Here is a 22,859-nt window from a genome sequence, read left to right as displayed (position 1 = left end):
GACTTGGAGTTACTCTGAGGCCTGAAGCTGCAGGCCATTAGAACTATTGACACTTGTTGCTAACAGCAGGTGGTTAGGTAAAAGATTTATTGCTAGCACTGCCATCTCCAGTCAGACAGCCAGAAGCCTTTCACTGGTCTGGCTGGTTAACTCTGTGAACCAAAGCAGAAGGAAAGGAAGAGAATTAAGATGCTTTATATAAGCAAATACGTACAGACACATATACACTAATACATACATTTATATTCACAATCTCATTCACACATTCACATTTTTCCTGGGCCCAACCACCTGTCTCAGATACTCCACAAATATTCATGCATTCTTACATACTTATACATATGCCCCCATATACGTACAAACAGACATATACATTTGGATGGATGGATGGATAGATGGAAGGATGGATGGATGGATGGATGGATGGATGGATGGATAGGGCAGAGCTCCCAAGCCAAACCATTGAATCAATTACTTGATTCCCTTTCTCTGGCCTTTTTATACCTTCTTAGAAGAAAACAGTTCTTTAGAAAATTACCTCAGAGATAAAATGTTACATAAAATGCGAGTCTCGGAAGGATGTTGATAACAAGTTCAAAGCAGTGTTTCATTCTAATGTACTCATAATAATTTCAAAGCAACACCTGTGGCTTCTTCCTTGGACATAATGTTTTTTCTTGAACACACATGTTTCAAAGCCTATGTCTCTTTTTATTGTGATTATGAAAGCTCATTTTATGTCTTATGCAGCCTTTACTTAACGATTATGAGGAGTAGGTGTGTTCTACTCTTGACTCTAACTTTATTACATCTTTCTAGCAAAACAGCTAAGGCCATCTCTTAAAACTTTCTTCCTAAAATGATTTGAATCAAATCAGGAATTCTCTAGAATCATTAATTCATCTAAACTGCATTAATTCATGAATGTTCATCTTTATGTTGATCAGCAGGAAATAGATCAGTAGGGTGGGCTAATGTCCAGGGATTATTATATGAATTTCATAATGACAGGAAAGGCATATCAGCTGCAATAAGTAATCCTGAGATGAAGTCTCTTTGGAACCTTGCCGTTGAGCTCATCCATCCCAGACCATGCAAAACAGTGGGTCACCTCCAGGAAGGCCACCTGCTAACCTTATCCTATCATAGATGGCTCCTGACAAATTTTTTTTTGGCAATATATAGTGTATTGTTCAATTTGTACCCTTTCCCAGAACAAGAGCTCACTGAGGGCTAGTTCCTTTCATCTACACAGGATGATATGGTCTTAAGTTTTCTTTTGCAATGCTATGTTGGTCTGAAGCTCAGACCAAGATGGGCCTGTGATGCAAGGTGGTACACATTGGTGATAAGGTTAGCTCTGCCGGCCTTAAGTTCTGTGCAATAGTATAGGGATAAAGGATGAGATCAGTGACTCACTGCCTCATGATGTCCTTTATGATTGCTTAGAAGCTTATCTATCCTGTTAATCCTGAAGAGGTAGCTGATAAATTATCTCCAAGTTTTTTTTTTTTTAAGATTTATTTATTTTTATTATATGTAAGTACACTGCAGCGCAGCTATCTTCAGACACTCCAGAAGAGGGCGCCAGATCTCATTACGGATGGTTGTGAGCCACCATGTGGTTGCTGGGATTTGAACCTCGGACCTTCAGAAGAGCAGTCGGGTGCTCTTACCCACTGAGCCATCTCACCAGCCCCCTATCTCCAAGTTTTGTGTTAGCTCTTTGATTTTGCTATAAAACATTACCAAAAATTCGGTAGCTTGAGCCTGTACAATTTTGCGGTTGCATAATTCTGTAAGTTAGAGGGTCAGTGCAAGACTCAAAGGAAGGAAATCAAATTATCTCTCTTCCTTCCCCCTTCCTTCTTTGCCCCTCTCCTGTATTTCTATTTCCATTGCCTTTAGAGTTTTTACAGGCTGTCCAAATCTTTTGCCCATGTCTCTTTTCTTCATCTATATGGATGGCATCACTGTAACCATGGCCATTTTCTCACTACTACACTGTTCTGTTTTTATACCCAGATAAGAGTTTCTGATATTCATGAAACAGTGTAGTTACATGGAGCTAACTTAAAAAACAGTATAACTTCTCCATCTCAAAATCCCCAGGTTTACTTACACCTATGTGGTTTTTTTTTTTTTTTTTTTTTTTTTTAGGCGAGGCACACAGACATAGTTCTGTGACAGTCAGGACCCATTTTTCTGCCAACTGACAGGGAATGCTGATGAATAAATGTTATCCTTTATCCTTATTTCAGATGTTTCCACAAATATTTAGTCACTTTTTAGAGATGCCTGCTCTTTAGAGTTTGAGAACACACTACATATCTTCACAGACATCATGGTGGATGGAGGAATGCACACATTATGATTCTAGTGAGAAAAAAAAGAATGGATAAAAATGTCTCCCTATATGTAGTAGCTCTTGTTTTCCCAAACAAAAAGTTTAATGGAATTGTTATTTTATATGACGGTAATACAAGAAGAAAGAAATTATTTATCTGTTTTAAACTAAAATTTTTTTGAATTGTTGTTCCTCCTCTCAACAATTCTAGCCCCAAATTATTTTTCTTCCTACTGCCTTCCTGTTGTGACATAGCAAGTGTTTGGGATTGAAGCCAGATGCTGTTGGATATTCATTTTTCTCTGAAACTGGTGTTTACAAAGCCTTGCAAATGCTGATGTTACAGGTCATGAGCAGAGAGAGTGTTACAATGTGTGGGCCATATCCAGTGGAATTCTTAAGTGCACTAAAATTTCAGGTGCTCCAATTTCCAAAATATAGTTTCAGTATCAATAGTAATATATATATGCAATGTATTACATGATTTCCCTCTAATTTTTGTTGACCCCTTGCTCCTAAATTAAGAGATGCTTTAGTCATTATCATTCTTTAGTCATTAGCATTTTGCACAAATACACACACACACACACACACACACTTGGGCATTCGCACACACTCAACATATAAGTTGTTGAATCTGTTCTGTGTTTCCTGGGTAAAATATTTCTAGGATTGATGTCTAGTCACAAACAGATTGAAACGGAAACAACGTAAATATAGTTCAACTGATAAATAAAGGATGCCAGTGTGGTGCATGTATGCCATGGAACAGTATTCAACTGTTAATAAAAAAGAAGTATGAAAGTTGTGGGTAAATGATGTAGCTAAAAAATACAATATTTAGTGAAGTAACCCATACCGGAAAGACAGACTTCACTCATCTCTCATCCGTTGTCGCTAGCTCCAAATCTTCAAGGGTGAGTAAAAATCCATCAGAAACCACAGAGGAGAAAGGAGACCACTAAACAAAGGAATAGAGTAGATAGATTTCATTGTTAAAATGTAGCACACTTGACAATTACTCTGAAGAAAAGGAGGAGGAGGAGGAGGAAGGGAGGAAGGGAGGAAGGAAGAAGGATTAAGTCTTGGGAATTACATACTCAAAATGGCTAAATGATAATGCAAAGCATACAAAATAATAGCATAGATCCAAAAATAATAGAAAGGTGGGAAAGTGAACCAGTAAAAATGTTGCCCAGAGAGAAATCAGGGCCAGTTAGAGCCTATTGTTTTTGCTCTGCACTGGTTAACATCTGGATGCAGATGATGAAGTGTATGTAAGTCAGCTCACAGTAGGACTCAGATGTCAAACAGATCACCTCCAATCATATTATGGTCACGGATAGCAATAGGCAGTAAGGCAACACAGATTTTCATAATATTTATTTGAAAAGATGTGGCAAACGCAAAAGGGTCTGAAAAGTCACCCATGTAGATTTGAGTCAAATGTAAAGATGACACCAGTGAACTATTGTTCACCCTAAACTGGTCTTAAAATATAGATACTGTGTGACACATTTAATAAATGGTTCATAAATATTTTATATTCTACTCTTTATCATACTGACAATTCTCTCTTCTCTTTCAGAACATCCATTTCCTGGTGACTTTTTGTTCCCCAGGGAAATCAGTTTTACAAACTTACTGCCAAATCATACTGGTGTATATCAGTGTGAAGCCTCAAATATTCACGGAACCATTCTGGCCAATGCCAATATTGATGTTATAGGTGAGCACACCCAAGTTGTGGCTTCTCTGGCTGGTTTCTTCTCTGGCTGGCTGGAAAATCCTCAAAGTTATAGTCACAACTGTAGTGACTTTTTGTGGTGTAGTGGTGTTAGATCCAGTGTGGGAATGTATGTGTTTGTGTTCATGTGGAGACCAGAAGACAACGACGGGTATCATTCCTCAGGTACTATCTGTTGTCTTTTATAAAAAAAGGAGAGCAAGGATATGTTTGATGGAGAGTGGTATGGTGTGGTGCAGTGGGAGGGTTGCCTCCCTTGGAGGGCCCATGCTGAGGGATGGGAAGGGGAGTTGGAAAGGGAATAGAAACAGAAAGATCTGGAGAGGGAGGGGAAGGGGGAGGGGGAGGGAGAGGGAGAGGAGGGAGAGGGAGAGGAGAGGGAGAGGAGGGAGAGGAGGTAAAGGGAGAGAGAAAAGAAGGGAAGGAGAGGGAGAGAGAGGGAAAAGAAGGGAAGGGGAGAGAAGAGGGGAGGAGAGTGGAGAGAGGACTGGAGGAGAGGAAAGGCCAGTCAGGAATTCCTGAAGAGACAATGGGAAGGAAGAAGGAGAGAGAGGGAGAAAAGGGTCAGGTAGAGAACAGAGTCAGAGAGAGCAGGTTCAGAGAGCAAGAGGGGGCCAATTAGCCCCTTTTATAGTAAGCCAGGCCTATCTGTCTGTTGCCAGGTAACTACTTTTGGGTGGAGCCTAAAAGGAGTGCTAACACTACCTTATTTTTGAGATGGTGTCAAGATCTAAAACTAAAACTTACCAAGTATGCTTTGATTGTCTGCCAGTGAGCCTCAGGGAATCCACTTGTTTCTTAATCCCCACTGGCAACATTACAAGCTTGTGCCTTTTTTTTTTTAACCCAGATTTTGGGTAATAAACTGATGCTGGTATATCTAGTTCTTTCAAGTTCTTCCCTGACTGAGTTATCTCTCTAGTCCAAAGTATCAACTGAATTTTGGACATAAAACCATGGGGAAGAAGATCAAAGCGTCTTTCATTTTATTTATATTCATTGGGTCTAACACCGAAATCACTCTTTCAGAATGTGCCGATTTTGTATAATACTGAAATTCAAATATGTACCGAAATGTTCAGGAATCTTCCATTCTTTACAATGTGCCAAGGACATAAAAATAAAAACTGTGTTCTGTACCTAATTCTTGCAGAAAAGTTAAAAACTTATTTTTATTATTTTTGACTAGATGTTATCCCACTGATAAAAACTAAGAATGAAGAAAATTACGCAACAGTGGTTGGCTACAGTGCTTTCTTACACTGCGAGTACTTTGCTTCTCCCAAGGCCACAGTGGTCTGGTAAGGTGCTTACTGTTTTCTTAAGGGAATGGATGTGCGGGATTCCTGGGCCATCATTTGGCAGCCTGAACTGCATCTGTGTTGCTACAGAGAGCCAATGCCTATGAGAAATAAGGAAAGAAATTAAATTGTCTCTCCTGAAAACACTGGCCAGAAGTCTAGGATTATTTTTTTCACATTAAGAAATTTACAGAGCCATTTGTGTTCATAAAGAAAACAAAGCATTAAAATGATTCCTAAGACAACTTTAAGAATTGCTTTGTTTTTTTTTTTTTTTCTTCTATGATGAGTCTGTCTGTGGGTTGCTGTGGCCTCTGGGCTGTTTATCTTAACCTACACTCAATTACAGACAAGCTTAAGACTTAGGACATTCATTTTGATCTTAAAAGTGCTCTTGTTTAATTTAAACATATCACCATAAGCATCTGCTGTGTTAGTTGCTTTACCGATAAAGTTTGGTTAGTTTACTGTGAAATCAATGCTCTGTTGCTTTCCAGGGCCTAGAGTAGATCAGAAATAGTGAGGTCAGGCCATAGAAATTCAGTTACAATTTGTCCACCAAATTGTGATGTTTTGCCCATTATTATTTGATTTTAATTTTTGATAATATTTGATTAAAATATTGTTCATCCTGATTGTTGAAACGCTTTTAAATTTTACATCTGAGTCAAGTTCCATACCATTCTCAGTCTCGTCCCCATTTCTTTTAAAACCTGTGCCGGCAGCCCGTTTATCCTCTGAACTTGTGAGTGCAGACCATCAGTTACTGTGAAATGTACAGGGTTAATCAGGCTGTGACAGGAAATGCGTGGAGAATGGATGAATGTGGAGGAAAATGAGCCTGGGGTTGATAGGGTAAATGTAATGCATGTCCACAGGAGAGGCAAGACTTCCTGGCTTATCATATTTCTGAATGACCAATGTTCCCCTAGGACAGCAGGAGGTTGGGAAGGTTCATTATCTGTTTCAATTACTAGCTTTCCTGTTTGCTAGCCCAGAGCAATCATTAACGAAAGAGTTCACTATAAATAAGCCAGAAAGTATTTATTAAGCTCAGAGGACACATGTAAAGTGGTACTAGGAGTTACAAGACAGACAGAGGCAACAGTACAAGGAGGGAAATAGGTTTCCTTTAGCTATAGTCTGCTGGCCAGCTCTGATGTACATCCCAGATAGTTCCAAGAGAGAAAACTCTCCCCACAGGAACACTTCAGAAGGTCTACCAAGCTCCCAAAAAACTTGTAATTCTGGGTGATATCCGAAGCACACAAAAAAATTGTGTCCCTATTTTAAAAAATGACCCATATCTCCATCTGCACAGGGAAGTGGCTGATGAAACACATCCCCTGGAAGGTGGTCGGTACCATACACATGAAAATGGCACACTGGAGATCTACAGAACTACTGAGGAGGATGCGGGCTCCTACTCTTGTTGGGTAGACAATGCCATGGGAAAAGCCGTCATCACAGCGAACTTGGATATTAGAAGTACTATTATTTTGCTTTCGCTTTCAGGGCTTCTCCTAGGGATCCAGTTGCTTCTTGTGTCCTCAGACGAAACAGTGTCATTTAAGTTTGAGCACGTGGTGAAGTTTGCTCATTTCTCAAAAGCCCTTCCTTGCATTTCATCTCAAAGACTATTGCTAGTATGGCAGGGTGTGATGTTCATGGATGTGTGACACCTTAGCAGGGGACTGTGTATCCTTAGTGGTAGATGATAATCAGTATCTTATTTTTATTCTGTGTTTTATTCCAGTAGCAACCTTGAAATACTACCAAGTATGAATCTCTGTCTGAACATTTAACAAAATCATAGACATTCAATCTCAGGAAAACAAACAACAAAAAAGAGCAGCTTGACTGCTTGGGAAGGCTGTTTTGTTCTCCTTAAACCAGAAAAAATCCTTGTCAAGCACCCGCTCCTAATCAGTGAAGCTCTGGGAATCTGCTGATAGGTTCAGTCTTCACAGGCACTTTTATTTTAATAGTGTATTAGTCTTTGAGCTTCACGGTTTTGATAGCAGCAATTGCTTCTACCCTAAATCATTGTGATCCCTGACTCATTCACCAAGAAACTCCACAAGTACATGTTAAATGTTAAGAGTGTCTTTCCTCATTGCTCTGGGAATGCCTCTAAGTGAGGAAGCAGATGCAGGGACCCCTTTTGCAGGACTTACTGTCTGATTCCCCACGTTCATGTGGATAGCACACCTGTGCCAGGACTTCACCATTTTATCTTGGATTTCTAAATTAATAAGATATACTATTCCTGGGCATTTATAGACCCAGAAGATTCCCAAACATGTAATAAGGACACATGCTTCACTATGTTCATAGCAACCTTATTTATAATAATCAGAAACTGGAGATCATCCAGGTGTTTTTCAACAGAGGAATGGATACAGAAAATGTGGCACATTTACACAATGGATTAAAAATGATGAATTCATAAAGTTCTTAGGCAAATGGATGGAACTAGAAAATATCATCCCGAGTGAGGTAACCCAATCACAAAGAAGACACATGGAATGCACTCACTAATAAGTGGATATTAGCCCAAAAGTTCGGAATACCCAAGATACAATTCACAGACCACTTGAAGCTCAAGAAGAAGGTAGACCAAAGTGTGGATACTTTAGTCCTTCTTAGAAGGGGGAACAAAATACCCATTGGAGGAAATACTGAGGCAAAGTTTGGGGCGGAAACTGAAGGAAAGGCCACCCAGTGACTGCCCCACCTTGGGATCCATCCCATATATAGTCACCAAACCCAGACACTATTGTGTATACCAACAAATGGTTGCTGACAGGAACCTGATATAGCTGTCTCCTGAGTGGTTGTGGCAGTGCCTGACAAATACAGAGGTAGATGCTCACAGCCATCCATTGGACTGAGCACAGGGTCCCCAATAGTACCCAAGGAGCTGAAGAGGTTTGCAGCCCCATAGGAGGAACAACAATATGAACCAACCAGTACCCCTAGAGCCCTCAGGGAATAAACCACCAAAACACATGGAGGGACCCATGTCTCCAGCCGCATGTGTAGCAGAGGATGGCCTTGTGAGACATCAATGAGAGGAGAGGCCCTTGGTATTCTGAAGGCCTCAGTGTAGAGAAATGCCAGGACAGGGAAGCAGGAGTGGGTGGGTTAGTGAGCAAGGGGAGGAGGATTGGTATGTGGGGGGTTGGAAGGGAAATGAGGAAAGGGGATGAAATTTACAATGCAAATAAAGAAAACAGCTAATAAAAAAATTTAAAAATCTACTAACTTGACAATTTTCCTTATAACATGGTTATAATTGTAAACACTACAAAATGAGAAATTATATTATTTTCAAATTCTAGAAACATTTGTTAGCTCATACTTTAGTTATTTACATTAGCAAACAATAGCAAGAAAATTTCCTAACTTGTTAATCGGTGCATGCACTTAAATTTTCTCAGCTTCAATGGTAGAATATAGCTCTAGGACACATCTAATGTGGATGTGACAGATCATGACAATTTTGGTTGCTTGGGTTGCCGACAATTTAATAACAACATGAGCTGTGCTCTGTAGTTCTAATATCTTTGTTTTTTCTAACTGAAAAAAAATATACAGATGCTACAAAGCTCAGAGTTTCTCCTAAGAATCCTCGAATCCCTAAATCACATGTGCTTGAACTATACTGCGAAAGCCAGTGTGACTCACATTTGAAACATAGTTTGAAGTTGTCCTGGAGTAAAGATGGAGAAGCTTTTGAGATGAATGGCACAGAAGATGGCAGGTAAGAACACTGCTATGAAAAGACATTGTGTGTGTGTGTGTGTGTGTGTGTGTGTGTGTGTGTGTGTGTGTGTGTGTTTAAGAGATCACATTAGAGAAGTAGACCTAAAGTTTTCACAGTGCATCAAAGTAAAAAAAAAAGATAACCATTCAGTTGTTTCATTTTTCATGTCAGGATTCAGGACTAAAATACTAGGTTTTTGTTGTTTGGCTGGTTGGTTGATTGGTTTTCGTTTTGCTTTATGTTTTTCTTGGTTTTGCTCCTTAGTTTTCATAAAGCATGGTTTCTCTCCTCAGTGTAGGAAACAGAAGGCAGGAGTGAGATGCAGATTAACTAGGTTTTAGAGCTTCCTGAACCATTGGGACAAATGGAAGAGCAAGCTGTCAAGGGTGTTGCTGACTGTGGTTTGAGGCTCTTACTCATGGGCATTAGTCTGTCATCCAAATATCTGAAAAACACTATCCTCAGAAACCCTGCTCCTACGATGGAGAAGGCCAACTTCTTTATTGTCTATTGGAACCACGGATCATACCTCTTCCTAAAAGTCAATGACCATTCTGTTATTCCGCCTGTCATTCTCACACAAATCCTTCTTGCCCATAAACCCCCAATTATAACTGGCAGTCATTCTTTTGTAAAGGATTGCCAAAATATGTATGGTAAATTATTTTCTGTAAGAGGGTATTCTGTTTATATTGCATACTATTATTTATGATGTAAGTTGCATTTGCGTTATTTTCAATACTCAATACTGTGTGAATGTTCATAAAATAGTCGTTATAGAGTGTGATTTAGAGAATAATGACAAGAAAAAATATACAGCTCAGTACAGATGCAAGCTTAAAAGACACTGTTCATCCCTAATTGGTTAAACCACTGAATGTAAACCTCATGCTTGGCAAAGGCTGAGGACACATTTCTGAGTATTCTGAACAGGCGTAATGCATAAGATAAGATAGGAGAAAGTTTGAGTAAGGGTTGAGAATCACTGGAGTTTAAATGCATCAAAGAGAGAGAGAGAGATCAATAGAATCCAATAGAATCAAAGGAGTCAGAAATCCTGCTTGTTCTTTTAAATCACATAAAGGTCAGTTCTGCTTCTTCTTGTATTGTCCTTGAGTGAGAGATAGGAAATTATCCTTTTGAAGTCAAATCTCATCTGAAGTTACATAGTAACTCTGAAGGTCTAGAAATAGCACAAGCCCTCCTTAGATGAGAGCTCAGCAGAGTCTTGGTTAAAAGAATGGACTCCAACTTAGTGATACTCAAATCCCAAGACTGGTACTTAATGGACTGGTTCCCTCGCACTGTCTGCTTGATGCCTTTCAACCACCACTTTTTATAACGTGACTTGATGAGAAGGAATAAAAACTGGAGCCTAAGGTTACTGTGAATTAAGATCTGGATAAGATAGAAAATATAGGAAACAAACCATTGTTCACTATTCTTTTTGGACCATTTATTCATCATTTCTTGAGTCAGTTCCTTTCATGACTGTTACAATGTTGGCCTTGTTGATAATATCTCTGTACGTGCACATATGTCATTTCTCAATGTGAAGGCATTAGTCTCAGCTGTGGCCCCTATGTTATAGTGTAATTCTTGCCCATCAACAGCTAGTAACACTGGCTGACAACTTTTCATTATACAAATTGATATACGAATGAGGGGCACTACCTCCAGTCAAAATGCAGTCACATATGAGTGAACTTTGTCTTCCATTCTTCAAATTTTTCAGTTTTTAACTTAGTAGTAAAATTTCAATTATGCAGAATGGTCACCCTTTCCACAAAGAAAGCCTTACTTTAGTATTTTTCAACTGAATAGCTATTACTGGGAATGTATTTTAAATTTAATGGAACTTAATGTAAAAATTGTGAAGATTCGTGTGGATAATATCTATATAAGTATAGATTTAGAGATAAAATTGATAAAGGATTTGTTTTTTGTAGCAAAATATTGCAAACTGCCAAAATATATACAACTGAGTTTTAAAGTTAATTGAAATAATTTGAAGAATGAAGTGCAGGACTGCCCTCTAGTGTTCAAACACACTAAATGCTTTTATTATAGATCTGGGAAGCTTAACTCTTAGACCAAAGGGAAATATCAAAAAGGATATATTGTCAGATGCCATTAGAATATACTGGTTCTGTGGAGTTGTGTAGGGTTCTAGAATCTTCTTTTCTCACAAGCATCCACCTTTATTCTTTGTAAGGTTCCCTGCTTACATCGTGAGAATTCTGTAAGCACACCCTAGCTCCATTTTAAGGGCGTGCTTCTGAGCTATGGCAGCTAGCGTAGAGTTCCTTCACAGCCTGTGGGTTACAGATGGTTGGATTTTGTAATTTTTGAAAATTGCGATCCTATTTATACTGTGTAGTCATGTGTGCGCAATGTAAGACTTTATTCTCAATCTTCATCAGTGTCCTTCTCCAGTAACAGCTGCAGGGTATGAACCGGTTTCATCATTCTCTTGAATCGTTTTCTATGAAGGAGATTGCATCGTGTGTTGTTAAATGGATGGTATTTCTGTTGTGGCAGCTGTTCTTACCCTCATCATGTACTTCGTGTTTGCCTCCCAACAGAATTGTGATTGACGGAGCTTACCTGACCATATCTAACATCACAGCAGAAGATCAGGGTGTTTACTCCTGTTCTGCTCAAACTTCTCTTGATAGTACTTCGGAAAAAACTCAAGTAACCGTCCTTGGTAAGTGAAAACAAGTGAAAGGAGACCTCTGCCTATGCTTCCTGTGACACTTAGCTTCCCTTGTTTCAAGGTATTAAAGTCAATGATTCGTGAAGCCTCTGCTCATAGAGTGAACTTTCATTGTTTTATTGTCATCATTGACGTTTAAAGTGCAACATCACTTTCAAATTATTTCTACTCTTCTCCTATAAAAGAAATTAATGAATTCATGATTTCTTTTCCCTTCATGGAAAGATTGCCAAGAGCAGCAGAAGAGAAGTAAGGCTGACAGTAGAAAGATAACCAAAGGTCTCAATCCACCTGTTCCTACTGTTCAGAGAATAAAAGTGGGTGCTATGGAAGACTGGGGGATGGGGGTGTTTTAGTGGTGGTTGTTTGATATTTATGTTCTATACCAGAAACTTGTCTGAGCTCCAAGGGCCCCAAGAAGTTGAGTGCAGACATCAAGTATTCTTTAAAGGAATATATTTGAAGTTTTTTTTAAAGTGCTAATTGGAAAAGAGTGTGCACACTTCACCAGTGCCGTCAGTTATTTTCCTGTATCATTGACAAAAAGTCAAATATGTCCAAGGGTCAGCTTCTCTTTGAATCACTGCCCAAGAGAGGCAAGCATTCTCACCAAATAAGAACCCAGATGAAAGTGCTTTGTGAACTTTAAAGAAGCAGACATGTATAAAAAAAGACCATTATTACCATCATCCTGGTGCATCCTCAGAGAGGAAGGTTTGTAGACACACTGGAAGCTTTGAGTATTAAGTCATCTCAGGAAGCTGAACTTGGCTGTTGACAAATGATCTTTAAAACCCTTGAAAAAAACATGGTGCCTGTCACATGAAACCATCTCTGCTCTGACATCCTTATTGCTCCTGTCAGCTTTTTGCTATCATGTGACATCTATCTTTTATTACTGATTAGGTGTTCCAGATCCGCCAGGAAACCTTCACTTGTCAGAAAGACAAAACAGAAGTGTCCGGCTGTCCTGGGAAGCAGGAGATGACCACAACAGCAAAATCAGCGGTAGGAGAACTTGACTTTTTTTATCTTTACCTAAGAGAGTCAAATTAGTAACATGTTGATTTTGATTACATAATAGATTGTAGATTACATAATAAATTAGATTTTATTGTTATTGTTATTATTATGATGATAATTATTTTATATGCTTCTATATCTGTGCAACCCATAAGGGCAGTATCTGTAGAGATAAGAAGAGGACACTATATGTACTGGAACTAGAGTTACAGGTGACTGTGGGTTCTGTGTGAGTGCTGGAAACTAAACCTGGCTCTTTTGTAAGAGCATCGAGTTCTGTTAACTGTTGAGCCATCTTTCCATCCCCTGGATTAACCTTCTGAAAATAGTCTTATAAACCGCAATTCATTGCCTACACAGGCCTAAGTCTTTCTACAAATATGTATTGTACATTGATCATACTTCCCTCACACTCCCTACCCTCCCTCCTACTGCCCTTCTCCTGCTAGTATATCTGTAATGTCAAGGTTGACAGTCTTAATTCAACTTTCATGTCTCACATATGCTCTTGCTGATGTGTGTATATAAAATCTAAAAGTCACCAATGAAAAAAAGAACAAACCATTTTGTCTTCCTGAGATTGGCTTAATTTACTTAGGATGGTTTTCTCCAGTTTAACTCATTTTCCTGGAAATGGCATTACGTTTTTTCTTCAACCTTATTGTTGTATGTTTTGGTGTATGCAAGTTTCTGCATATAGAGATGTGAGTGTGTGTATGTGTGTGAACATGCACATGTATAGATCTGTGTGTGTGTGTGTTCAATCACTCTTGTGTATCATTTCTTAAGCACTGGCTATCTTTTGAGTTGTTTGTTTATTTTTGAGGCAGGGTGTCTCATGGCCCGTGACTTGTCAAGTCAACAAGGCTAGCTGCTTAGGAACCTTAGAGATTTTCTTATTTTCACCTTTCTTGTACTAGGATTACAAATGCATACCACCAACTTCTTTAATATAGGTCCTGGAAAATGAACCCAAGACTTCAAGCTTTCAAGAAAAGTACTGTTTTCTTGTGTCAGTTCCAATATCATTTTCTTCCTTTTTTTTTAAAGCTTTGAATATTGCAAGTAAATCCTAATAAACCTTCAATAGACTCAATATGTCCTAATGGCTTGTTCATGTTTTTCCCTCAGAGTACATTGTAGAATTTGAAGGGAACAGAGAGGAACCTGGAAAGTGGGAGGAGCTAACTAGAGTCCAGGGAGAAGAAACAGACGTCGTGTTATCTTTGGCTCCTTATGTGAGATATCAGTTTAGGGTCACAGCTGTAAACGAAGTCGGAAGAAGCCACGCCAGCCTGCCTTCAGACCATCATGAAACTCCACCAGCAGGTGTGGAAAGTCTAACCTCGGGTTACTAACAAAGTTTCTTACGCTGGCCCGATCATTGTTTTTGAATGCATTTGAAAAAAATCAAGCATGCAGTGTAGGATTTCAGATTCCTCAAGGTCATTTGAAAAGTTTTATAAACTAGTAATGTACAAGGCCAGAAGTATATTTTTTTTAGAGTTGTAAATTTGTTTGATAGTGAATAGGAGATTGGAATTGTGCATGGTGTGCAATAAAATACTATTCTGAGTAAGTTTTAACAGCTAAATATCAGTAGTATCATGTTTGAAGCAGATTTCATCATGGAAATTCTAAAGGGAAGTTCAGTAGATAGAGGAAACCATGGATTCAGTTTCCAAAGAAACACCATTGGCTCATATAAAAATCCTGTAAATATGTAATGCTGGGTCCTAGTGTTACTTTCTTATGAATTTAAAATTTACATATTTCCATATCTGCCTAAATTATCAGGATAATTTAATGAGTCACCAACAGAGACAGTGCAGAAACGTATATATGAGGGAATTGGCATTGGGCAGTATCGTGGTCACAATACAGTGTTTGCTTTCCCCACCCCACCCCCGCCCCCGCCCAGAGTGAAATAAGCTTGCTGGGGTATAAGCAACATTTTTAACTAAGGCAGAAGCAAGATGAAGTAAAACTTGAATCTGATGCTTGTAAGTTTTTAGTTTATAGTGGATTCAGTGTTAAAATCTTTGTTAGGATGTTTCCAATGAAATGTATCTGCATGAATGTATTTCATGCATGTATTGCAAGGTACTTTCAATTTGATATCTATAAAAGTTGCTTGTTGGTGTTGACACATAAAGTTCAGGTTCATTCTTCTATGAGCATATATTCACAGTATATACTTCTCTCAATAATTGTGACAGAGAAGTACAGTGTGAAAATAAAAATATGTTTCTTAAAAACAAGCTTCTAATTTTAACTATCAGGCTTAAATTTCAGATATCTGCAATAAATCATATATATTCCACCATATCATCATTGTAGAACTCTAAGAATCCTATCTCACTCCTCTCAATAAAATTTATTCTGCAAAGCTATCTTAAATCTTCTTAGAAACTTGAATTTAATAAATAATGTAAAATATTTAATTATTTGGCTTTTGATGGGGTTCGGTGTTATATATTAAGCCAACTGGTTACTATAAAGTAAAAAAATAATTTTAGTGTTTGTCATTTCTCAGCTCCAGACAAGAATCCCCAGAACATCAGAGTTCAAGCGTCTCAACCCAAGGAAATGATTATAAAATGGGAGGTGTGTATTAATTTGTTAGTTAATCTGTTTTTCTTTGGTATTTTTTATTCATGTTAAGTTGGCTTGCTAACTCTATTGACACAACTATTTTTTTTTAAGAACAATGAAATAAGATTGGTGAATCGAGCTACATTTTTGGGTTATTTTCAGTGTTTTAGGACCACAGTGGTTGGATTTGCTGTAAATAGACTTAGCGATTTTGCTCACTGGTAGCTCACTGATAGCTCACTGGTAGTTTATTGGTACCTCCCTGGTAGAGTGCTTGCCTCAAATGAATAAGAGCTTGTTCTCAACCCAAAGAATTCAAAAACAAAAAGGAATGAGTTTAAAATGGGGTCTAATTCTAGAACGTGAATTAATGACAAATTGATCTAGATGGAATCTGTTAATTTGGAAGAGCAGTTTATATCTGCTGAGATGACTTCCACTATCCTATTACTTTATTATATAATTCCCAAGATTCTTCTGGAATCAGGAGTTATGTTCAAGATATATCCACCGGGCCTGGGCACCCAGTAGTACTTGTTCTTTCTATTTTGTCTAGTTATTATTTTCTTAAAATTTTCTGACTGAAAGGAAAGAGAAATTTCTTTGAGAGACACACCTATCTACAGGTTTATGGGTCAATATTAAGTATGCAGTTTGGAATTATTCTTGTTTAGTACATTGGTGGTGGTAGGTCCTTCAGTAAGAACCACAACCTCTCTAGCTCCAAGTGATTTGCTAAGTTTCCACTACCAATTATGATTTCTCTTCTGCTGAGTAGACCCTAGGCCCATCCTGTAGACAGAAAACTACAGCAACTCAGGAGTGCTGAAGTTGAGTCTTCCCCATGAAGGGAAACCATAAATGTGTGTTTAATACCAAATGCTCAGTCCTGAAATCACATACATACAAGGGAAAGTAAATGGACTGAGCCGGTTGTATTTATATATTTAGGTGTGTGTGTTTGTGTGCATGCGTGTGTGTGAGTGTGTGTGTGTGTGTGTGTGTGTGTGTGCGAGAGAGAGAGTGAGAGAGAGAGAGTGCCTGCATACACATGAGTGTAACAACAGCAAGTAAAGAAAAAAAGCTTCAATGTTGAGAGGAAGCAAGGCAGAATTCCATGAGAGAAACTGGAGAGAGGAAAAGGAAAATGATGCCATTCTGTTTTACTTAAAAATTTATCATATTAAAGTGTGGACTTAGATCTTCTACAATACTTTTTTAAAAAATGCTTCTTGCTTAATAGTTTCTGTCCCTTATTCCTAAGCATATTTAAATGAATTTTTAAATTAATTTAAATAACAACTAACTTGGAAGAAAATGCATTACTAACACCTAAACAACACAAAATGAATAAACTCACCCAGATATCAAGGTAAATTAGGGAATTAGAAAGCTCTTCAATTAACATCTTAAATGGACATAGCTAGGATATTCAAATCCCAAGTGCTAACGGTTTAATAATATGTACTGAAAGTTTCAAAAGAAAAATAATCAGCCCATATTTAAAATGAAACTAAGGGACAGGCAGTGGTGGCGCATGCCTTTAATCCCAGCACTTGGGAGGCATAGGCAGGCAGATTTCTGAGTTTGAGGCCAGCCTGGTCTACAGAGTTAGTTCCAGGACAGCCAGGACTATACACAGAAACCCTGTCTCTGAAAAAAAAATGAAACTAAGAAGAAGTAAATGGAAAAATAAGGAAACAGCTAGGTGATCATTTTTAGAAAATGTGGTATGTGCTTAGAAATTTGTAGAAGGGTGAATTTTAACTATTCTCACCATTCAACGATAGAAATGTATGATGCAGTGCAAACTTACATGATTTTTACCTGTTTTATATTCTACAATATAAACACTATTCAAAGCAACATGTGTTCTACAATGAGTAAATACAATTTCTATCATTAAAATTAGTAAATAGGTTCAAATCGTGTCTTAAAAGTTAACTATGGTAGTGTCAGTTGCTTCCATGTCTAAACTGTTATGTATAAACTTACCTCATATATGGCTCCCTCTGTTACATGTATAGACTGTTTTTACCAGAATATTATACATAAGAAGTATTGCTAATACCAGCATAGGTTTCTCAGGCTCTTCAAAGGACATCTGGCCGGGCGGTGGTGGCGCACGCCTTTAATCCCAGCACTTGGGAGGCAGAGGCAGGCGGATTTCTGAGTTCGAGGCCAGCCTGGTCTACAAAGTGAGTTCCAGGACAGCCAGGGCTATACAGAGAAACCCTGTCTCGAAAAACCAAAAAAAAAAAAAAGGACATCTGTAGATTCCTTAGATACCTCAGTTAATCATATCTTTCTGGAGACGTCTTCCTTGTTGACAAGGCTGTAAGATAAAGGGAAGGCCAGTGGACTCTTTACCTGGTTCATCTTTCCTCTTTTGAGACTGTGGTTTTATTATATTCTTTGAGAATTATTGAAGTCTTGTTGACTATTATCTCAAAGGAACAGACAAAATTCCTTTAGGAGTCCAGGAAACAAAGAGTTGGCCAAATAGTTAAGCAATTTTTTCTCAACACTGGCACAGTCAGAGAACATGAACATTGTTTACTATTTTCCTTGGAGCAAAATATGAGCAAGTTGAATAATATTATTTTTACATATTTATTGTCATTTAGGACTGAAAAGGGTATGATTTGTTTTGTAGCTTGGAGCTACAATCTTGTATTAATGACTAGAGAGTTGGCTTGATGGATAAGAGCACATGCTGTTTTAAGGAAGATTGAGATTTCTCCCAGCATCCATGATGGATGCCTCATTATCTTCTGCAACCTCAGCTCCATGAGAGCCAATGCTTTCTTTGGAGACAATGGATACCTGTACTCATTTACACATACCTACACATCAACATACCCTATGCACATAATTAACAATAACCACATCTTTGAATAATACTCATATCTTATTGATTTGATGTTTAGGATTCTAGTTATTATAAGGATTTAGACCAATACCTATATGAAATATTTTGAAAAATACCTTGTAACACATGCAAATATAAAAAGTAGCTCTGGGAATTATGAGTCTTTTTTTTAAATCTTGATGAACATTTTTAGCTAATGTAAGTAATTACTTTGGAATAATTATAAAACTGAAATGATTTGTTGATAAAGCATGCTGCTCTCAATGTGATCCAACCAAAGCTTCTAATAAGTATTTTAGCCAGTTGTACTGAGTGAAGAAGACTAGGAAAGGCTACAAGAGCATTTTATATGACATTTAATCACCCGCATACACAAACAGAACTACACTCAGTATAAATCAACTTCCAAGCCTAATGAAAAATGTTTTATAAGTGATTTTTTTACATAGCTGAATCATTTAAATGATGTACTCATATGTGAAATTAAATCGGTGCTTTAACAACATTATTTTTCTTTCAAGTTCCCCCTAATTCAAAATTAAAATGGAAATAACCAAGTTCTAATTTTTAAAAAATCAGAAACTCTTCCACAAAACCTTCCTAGACAACAAAATAAAGTAAGTAAAAAAGCCATTTTGTGTCAAAGAGCTGTGGAAGTATTCATTAGAAAAAGGATTTACTGTGCAGGGTCTTCTCCTAAATGTGTACATTTTCCACAATTAAATATCTTTCTATTTTCATGGAAGATGGGACATAATCTTGTGGAGCAAAGTATTCTGCCTGAGGGTCCATAAACCAAGAGTTCATGGCCACATAGTTTTCATTTCTTTGGTAGTAAAAATGTAGACTATAGCAGACACTTAAGAAAACCCAAAAGACAATTTGCAATTTTTTGGTTATTTATTTTGCATATAGGCATTTATATTTTACCATAAGTGTACAATTCTAAAAGGGTTGACATTCCATTTCTCGAAATAGTGGAAGATTGCTATATAAAATTAAAGTAATAAAATGACAAATCTGCTTCTGACTCGAAAGAGCCTTGATAAGGTCTCTTTATTTTTTTCTAATAGCTCTTACACTCTTTAACCTAGTTACTGCTACCTTTAGTCAATATATCAACCAGCATGGCAACTGAACTTTGATGTCTGTTTTAGCCTTTGAAATCCATGGAACAGAATGGGCCAGGACTGGAGTACAGAGTGAGCTGGAAGCCCCAGGGAGCCCCTGAAGAGTGGGAAGAAGAAATAGTTACAAACCACACACTACGTGTGATGACACCTACTGTCTATGCTCCTTATGATGTCAAGGTCCAAGCCATCAATCAACTAGGCTCCAGCCCTGACCCTCAGCCTGTGACACTCTATTCAGGGGAAGACTGTAAGTGATTCATCCTTAAATCCTTAACACACCAAGAACATTTTCAAGTTACTAATTTGTGTCAACATTTTTTTGCGTACATACTACTTGTAAAGAGATATATTACCTGGGAGACTGAAAAATACACACATGCCTGGCAGTTAGGGTTGATCTTGGTCATAAGCAAATATTAAGAAAGTACTTTGGCTGGGCCTGTAGCTTGCTGATAGAGTGTTGGCCCAACAAGCACAAAGCTTTGTGTTGAAGCATTAGCATAACAAAATGCTAGATATGATGGCAAATGCCTATAATTGCACCGCTTAGAAGATACGGGCTGGAGGATTGGCAGATTAAGGTCATCTTTGGGTACATGACAAATTCAGTGTCAAAAAAATTGTAAAAACAAAGCAAAAAGCCCAAATCATAACAACAAAATAAATGTTTTTAAAGATTCAGCCTTATCAAAGAACCTGTTAAAGTTTTTCGTACTTTGAAAAATCAAGAACCTGTTACTTTCATCACAAGACCCAAGGAAGAAACATAATCCTAATGGAGTTTTCAAGATTTACATATCAAGTTTTAGATTTACATAGCATGTCAAGGACTTCTTAGTAATATCTTACTACAGTTCCCAGAGCATCATTTACATGCCTGGAGACTTCCTAATACAGATAAGATACACACTCAGATTTGAACATGAAATTCTAACCATATGCACAGTATTCAAGGAGCTGACATGAGGTTATATTGTTAAGAACTAATAGCATAAGAACTGCTGCAATTACACTTAAAAAAAAAAAAAAGGACTGCACTGCGCAACTTTGAACACTAGGACATACTCTTATTTTCTTCTTGCATCCAGATTCATGTTTTTGAATAATGACAAATAATCTCTCATTCTACCAGTCTTTAAATTACTGTACTCAAATAAAAGGACACGAAGAACATAATTTCTGAGCAATAATTCTTGATATCTCCTTTTTAGAAATCTCAGTTCTGTAGAAAAAAATGGCAATGCTGATCTCATCAGGATGTGCTAAAGTGCATATGAGTTGATCCTGGTAGAGTTTCTCTAAGTAGTTAAAGCATAGTATATGCTCAATTAATGTTGACTATTATCCTAGCTGTATTTCCTTTGCTATGATAAATATCATTATCAAAAACAATGTGGGTAGGAAAGGGTTCATTTCAGCCTACAACTCATAGTCTATCACTGAAGAACATCAAGTTAGGAACTCAATAACCTAGGGGCAAGAATTATTGTAGAGGCCATGAAGTAGTGCTGCCTACTGGCTTGTGCTCTTGGCTTCCTCAACCTGCTTTTTTTTGTACAATCCAGGGGTTGTACAAACCCATGAACACAGGGGAGGTAGCACCCACTGTGGGTGAGGCTTACCAAGATCAGAAAATGAATCTAAGAAATTGCACTACAGATTTGCCAAAAGGCATTTTTTCTCAGATGGGATGACCCTGAACCACTTCAAGTTGACTAAACAAATACATAAATACCTCAAAATCTGACCAGTACAATATTAATATTAACCTAATTCTGAAATAATTTCTTTATGTTACTGAAGCTGATTTTTTTTTTACTCAAAGACCATTCCAGTGGACATGGCTTTAAATTTCTATTTGCTTTTGTCCTTATTCCTGCTACCTTTTCCCAATAGGATTTAGTAATTCCTGTGGGCCACGAAAGTCCTCTGATATTATTTGAAACCTACAGTACACACATGATTTCCTCGGGATCTGAGGGTCACTTTGGGAAAGAGATTATATCAGGATTGCATGCAAGTCATTGGAGGCTAATCAATCTTAAATGCTTTACAGATCCTAGTACAGCTCCTGTGATCCACCGTGTGGATGTTATGAACAGTACATTAGTTAAAGTTACCTGGTCATCAATTCCTAAGGAAACAGTACACGGACTTCTAAGAGGGTACCAGGTGGGTACTAGGTTGATTTTTTAAAAAATATTTTTTTTGTTTTGTTTTTACTTCCTAATTCATACTATTTCATTTGTTTCTTGCCTGAGATTTTAAACTGGTTTCAAGAGGTCAACTGAGCCTCTGGTGTCATAGTTGTTGTGTTAAAGGGTTTGCCTTTTCATTGCAGATAAATTGGTGGAAAACCAAAAGCCTGTTGGATGGAAGGACACATCCCAAAGAAGTAAACATTCTAAGGTTTTCAGGACAGCGAAACTCTGGAATGGTTCCTTCCCTAGACCCCTTTAGTGAATTTCACTTAACAGTCTTAGCCTATAACTCCAAAGGAGCTGGTCCAGAGAGCGAGCCTTATATATTTCAGACACCAGAAGGAGGTGAGAGAATAAATATCGAAGCTGCCACTTATGCAAATTACTTAATGACTATGTTAAACAGTCCCTTAATTTTTGAAAGTTAATGTGCAACTCATAAAAGTTCACATCTGAATTTCTATAAATGTATGATCTCATGGGGAGATTTTGTTTGATTTTCTGGGATTTATTAGTTTATAAGTATCTATATATGGTCTTGTGTTTTCTAGTACCTGAACAACCAAGTTTTCTCAAGGTCATCAAAGTTGATAAAGACACTGCCACCTTATCCTGGGGCCTTCCTAAGAAACTAAATGGAAATTTAACTGGTTATCTCTTACAGTACCAGATAAGTAAGTACAGATTTGAACTGGAATTAACCTACACATGGTTCAGTTTTTATTTGAGGAATTAGCATGCTTCATAATGACCACTATTCCTTATAGCACAGGGATCAGTAATGTGCCTCAGATATAAACTGAAGCCTCTGTGTGTTTCAAGAATAAATTCCTATTTTATTGGAACATGATTATGCACACCCATCTAATTATTATTCCATGTATCTGTTTCCTAACAAGAATAGCAAATAAGAACTAAGCCAGCAGGGACCACAGGTTTCTCATGATATTAAGTGTTTACAGTTTATATTTACAGAAGGTCCATGGACTTCTATTTTATAAACAGTGAATACTAGGGAAATAATATTTACCATCTATCTGTAAGTAGCTCTAGCAATTAATGGATCATGCCAGAGGTCAAAGTTAGTAAGTAATGTAACAGAAATTCAAAGAACAGGTACCTCCATAATAAGACTTACTTTCCCATGGTGAA

At 37.6% G+C, this 22,859-nt stretch overlaps 1 protein-coding gene across 10 annotated transcripts in view; it reads left to right on the top strand.

Moving 5' to 3' along the window:
- Positions 1-22,859, top strand: part of Chl1 (cell adhesion molecule L1 like) — a 204,733-nt gene that overhangs the window by 168,103 nt on the left and 13,771 nt on the right. For all 10 annotated transcript variants that reach the window (XM_029478803.2, XM_085840207.1, XM_029478804.2 and 7 more), the window contains 12 exons: positions 3,936-4,076; positions 5,284-5,395; positions 6,717-6,883; positions 8,996-9,161; positions 11,750-11,874; positions 12,790-12,891; positions 14,038-14,235; positions 15,443-15,513; positions 19,531-19,753; positions 21,563-21,678; positions 21,848-22,052; positions 22,259-22,381. In XM_029478803.2, the coding sequence (XP_029334663.1) occupies positions 3,936-4,076; positions 5,284-5,395; positions 6,717-6,883; positions 8,996-9,161; positions 11,750-11,874; positions 12,790-12,891; positions 14,038-14,235; positions 15,443-15,513; positions 19,531-19,753; positions 21,563-21,678; positions 21,848-22,052; positions 22,259-22,381 (1,749 nt within the window). The remainder of the gene's footprint in view (positions 1-3,935; positions 4,077-5,283; positions 5,396-6,716; positions 6,884-8,995; positions 9,162-11,749; positions 11,875-12,789; positions 12,892-14,037; positions 14,236-15,442; positions 15,514-19,530; positions 19,754-21,562; positions 21,679-21,847; positions 22,053-22,258; positions 22,382-22,859) is intronic.

Source organism: Mus caroli, unplaced genomic scaffold, assembly GCF_978045245.1.
Source record: "Mus caroli unplaced genomic scaffold, Mus_caroli_1 scaffold_7, whole genome shotgun sequence".
NCBI lineage: Eukaryota > Metazoa > Chordata > Mammalia > Rodentia > Muridae > Mus > Mus caroli.
This window is presented reverse-complemented; position numbering and strand designations above follow the sequence as displayed.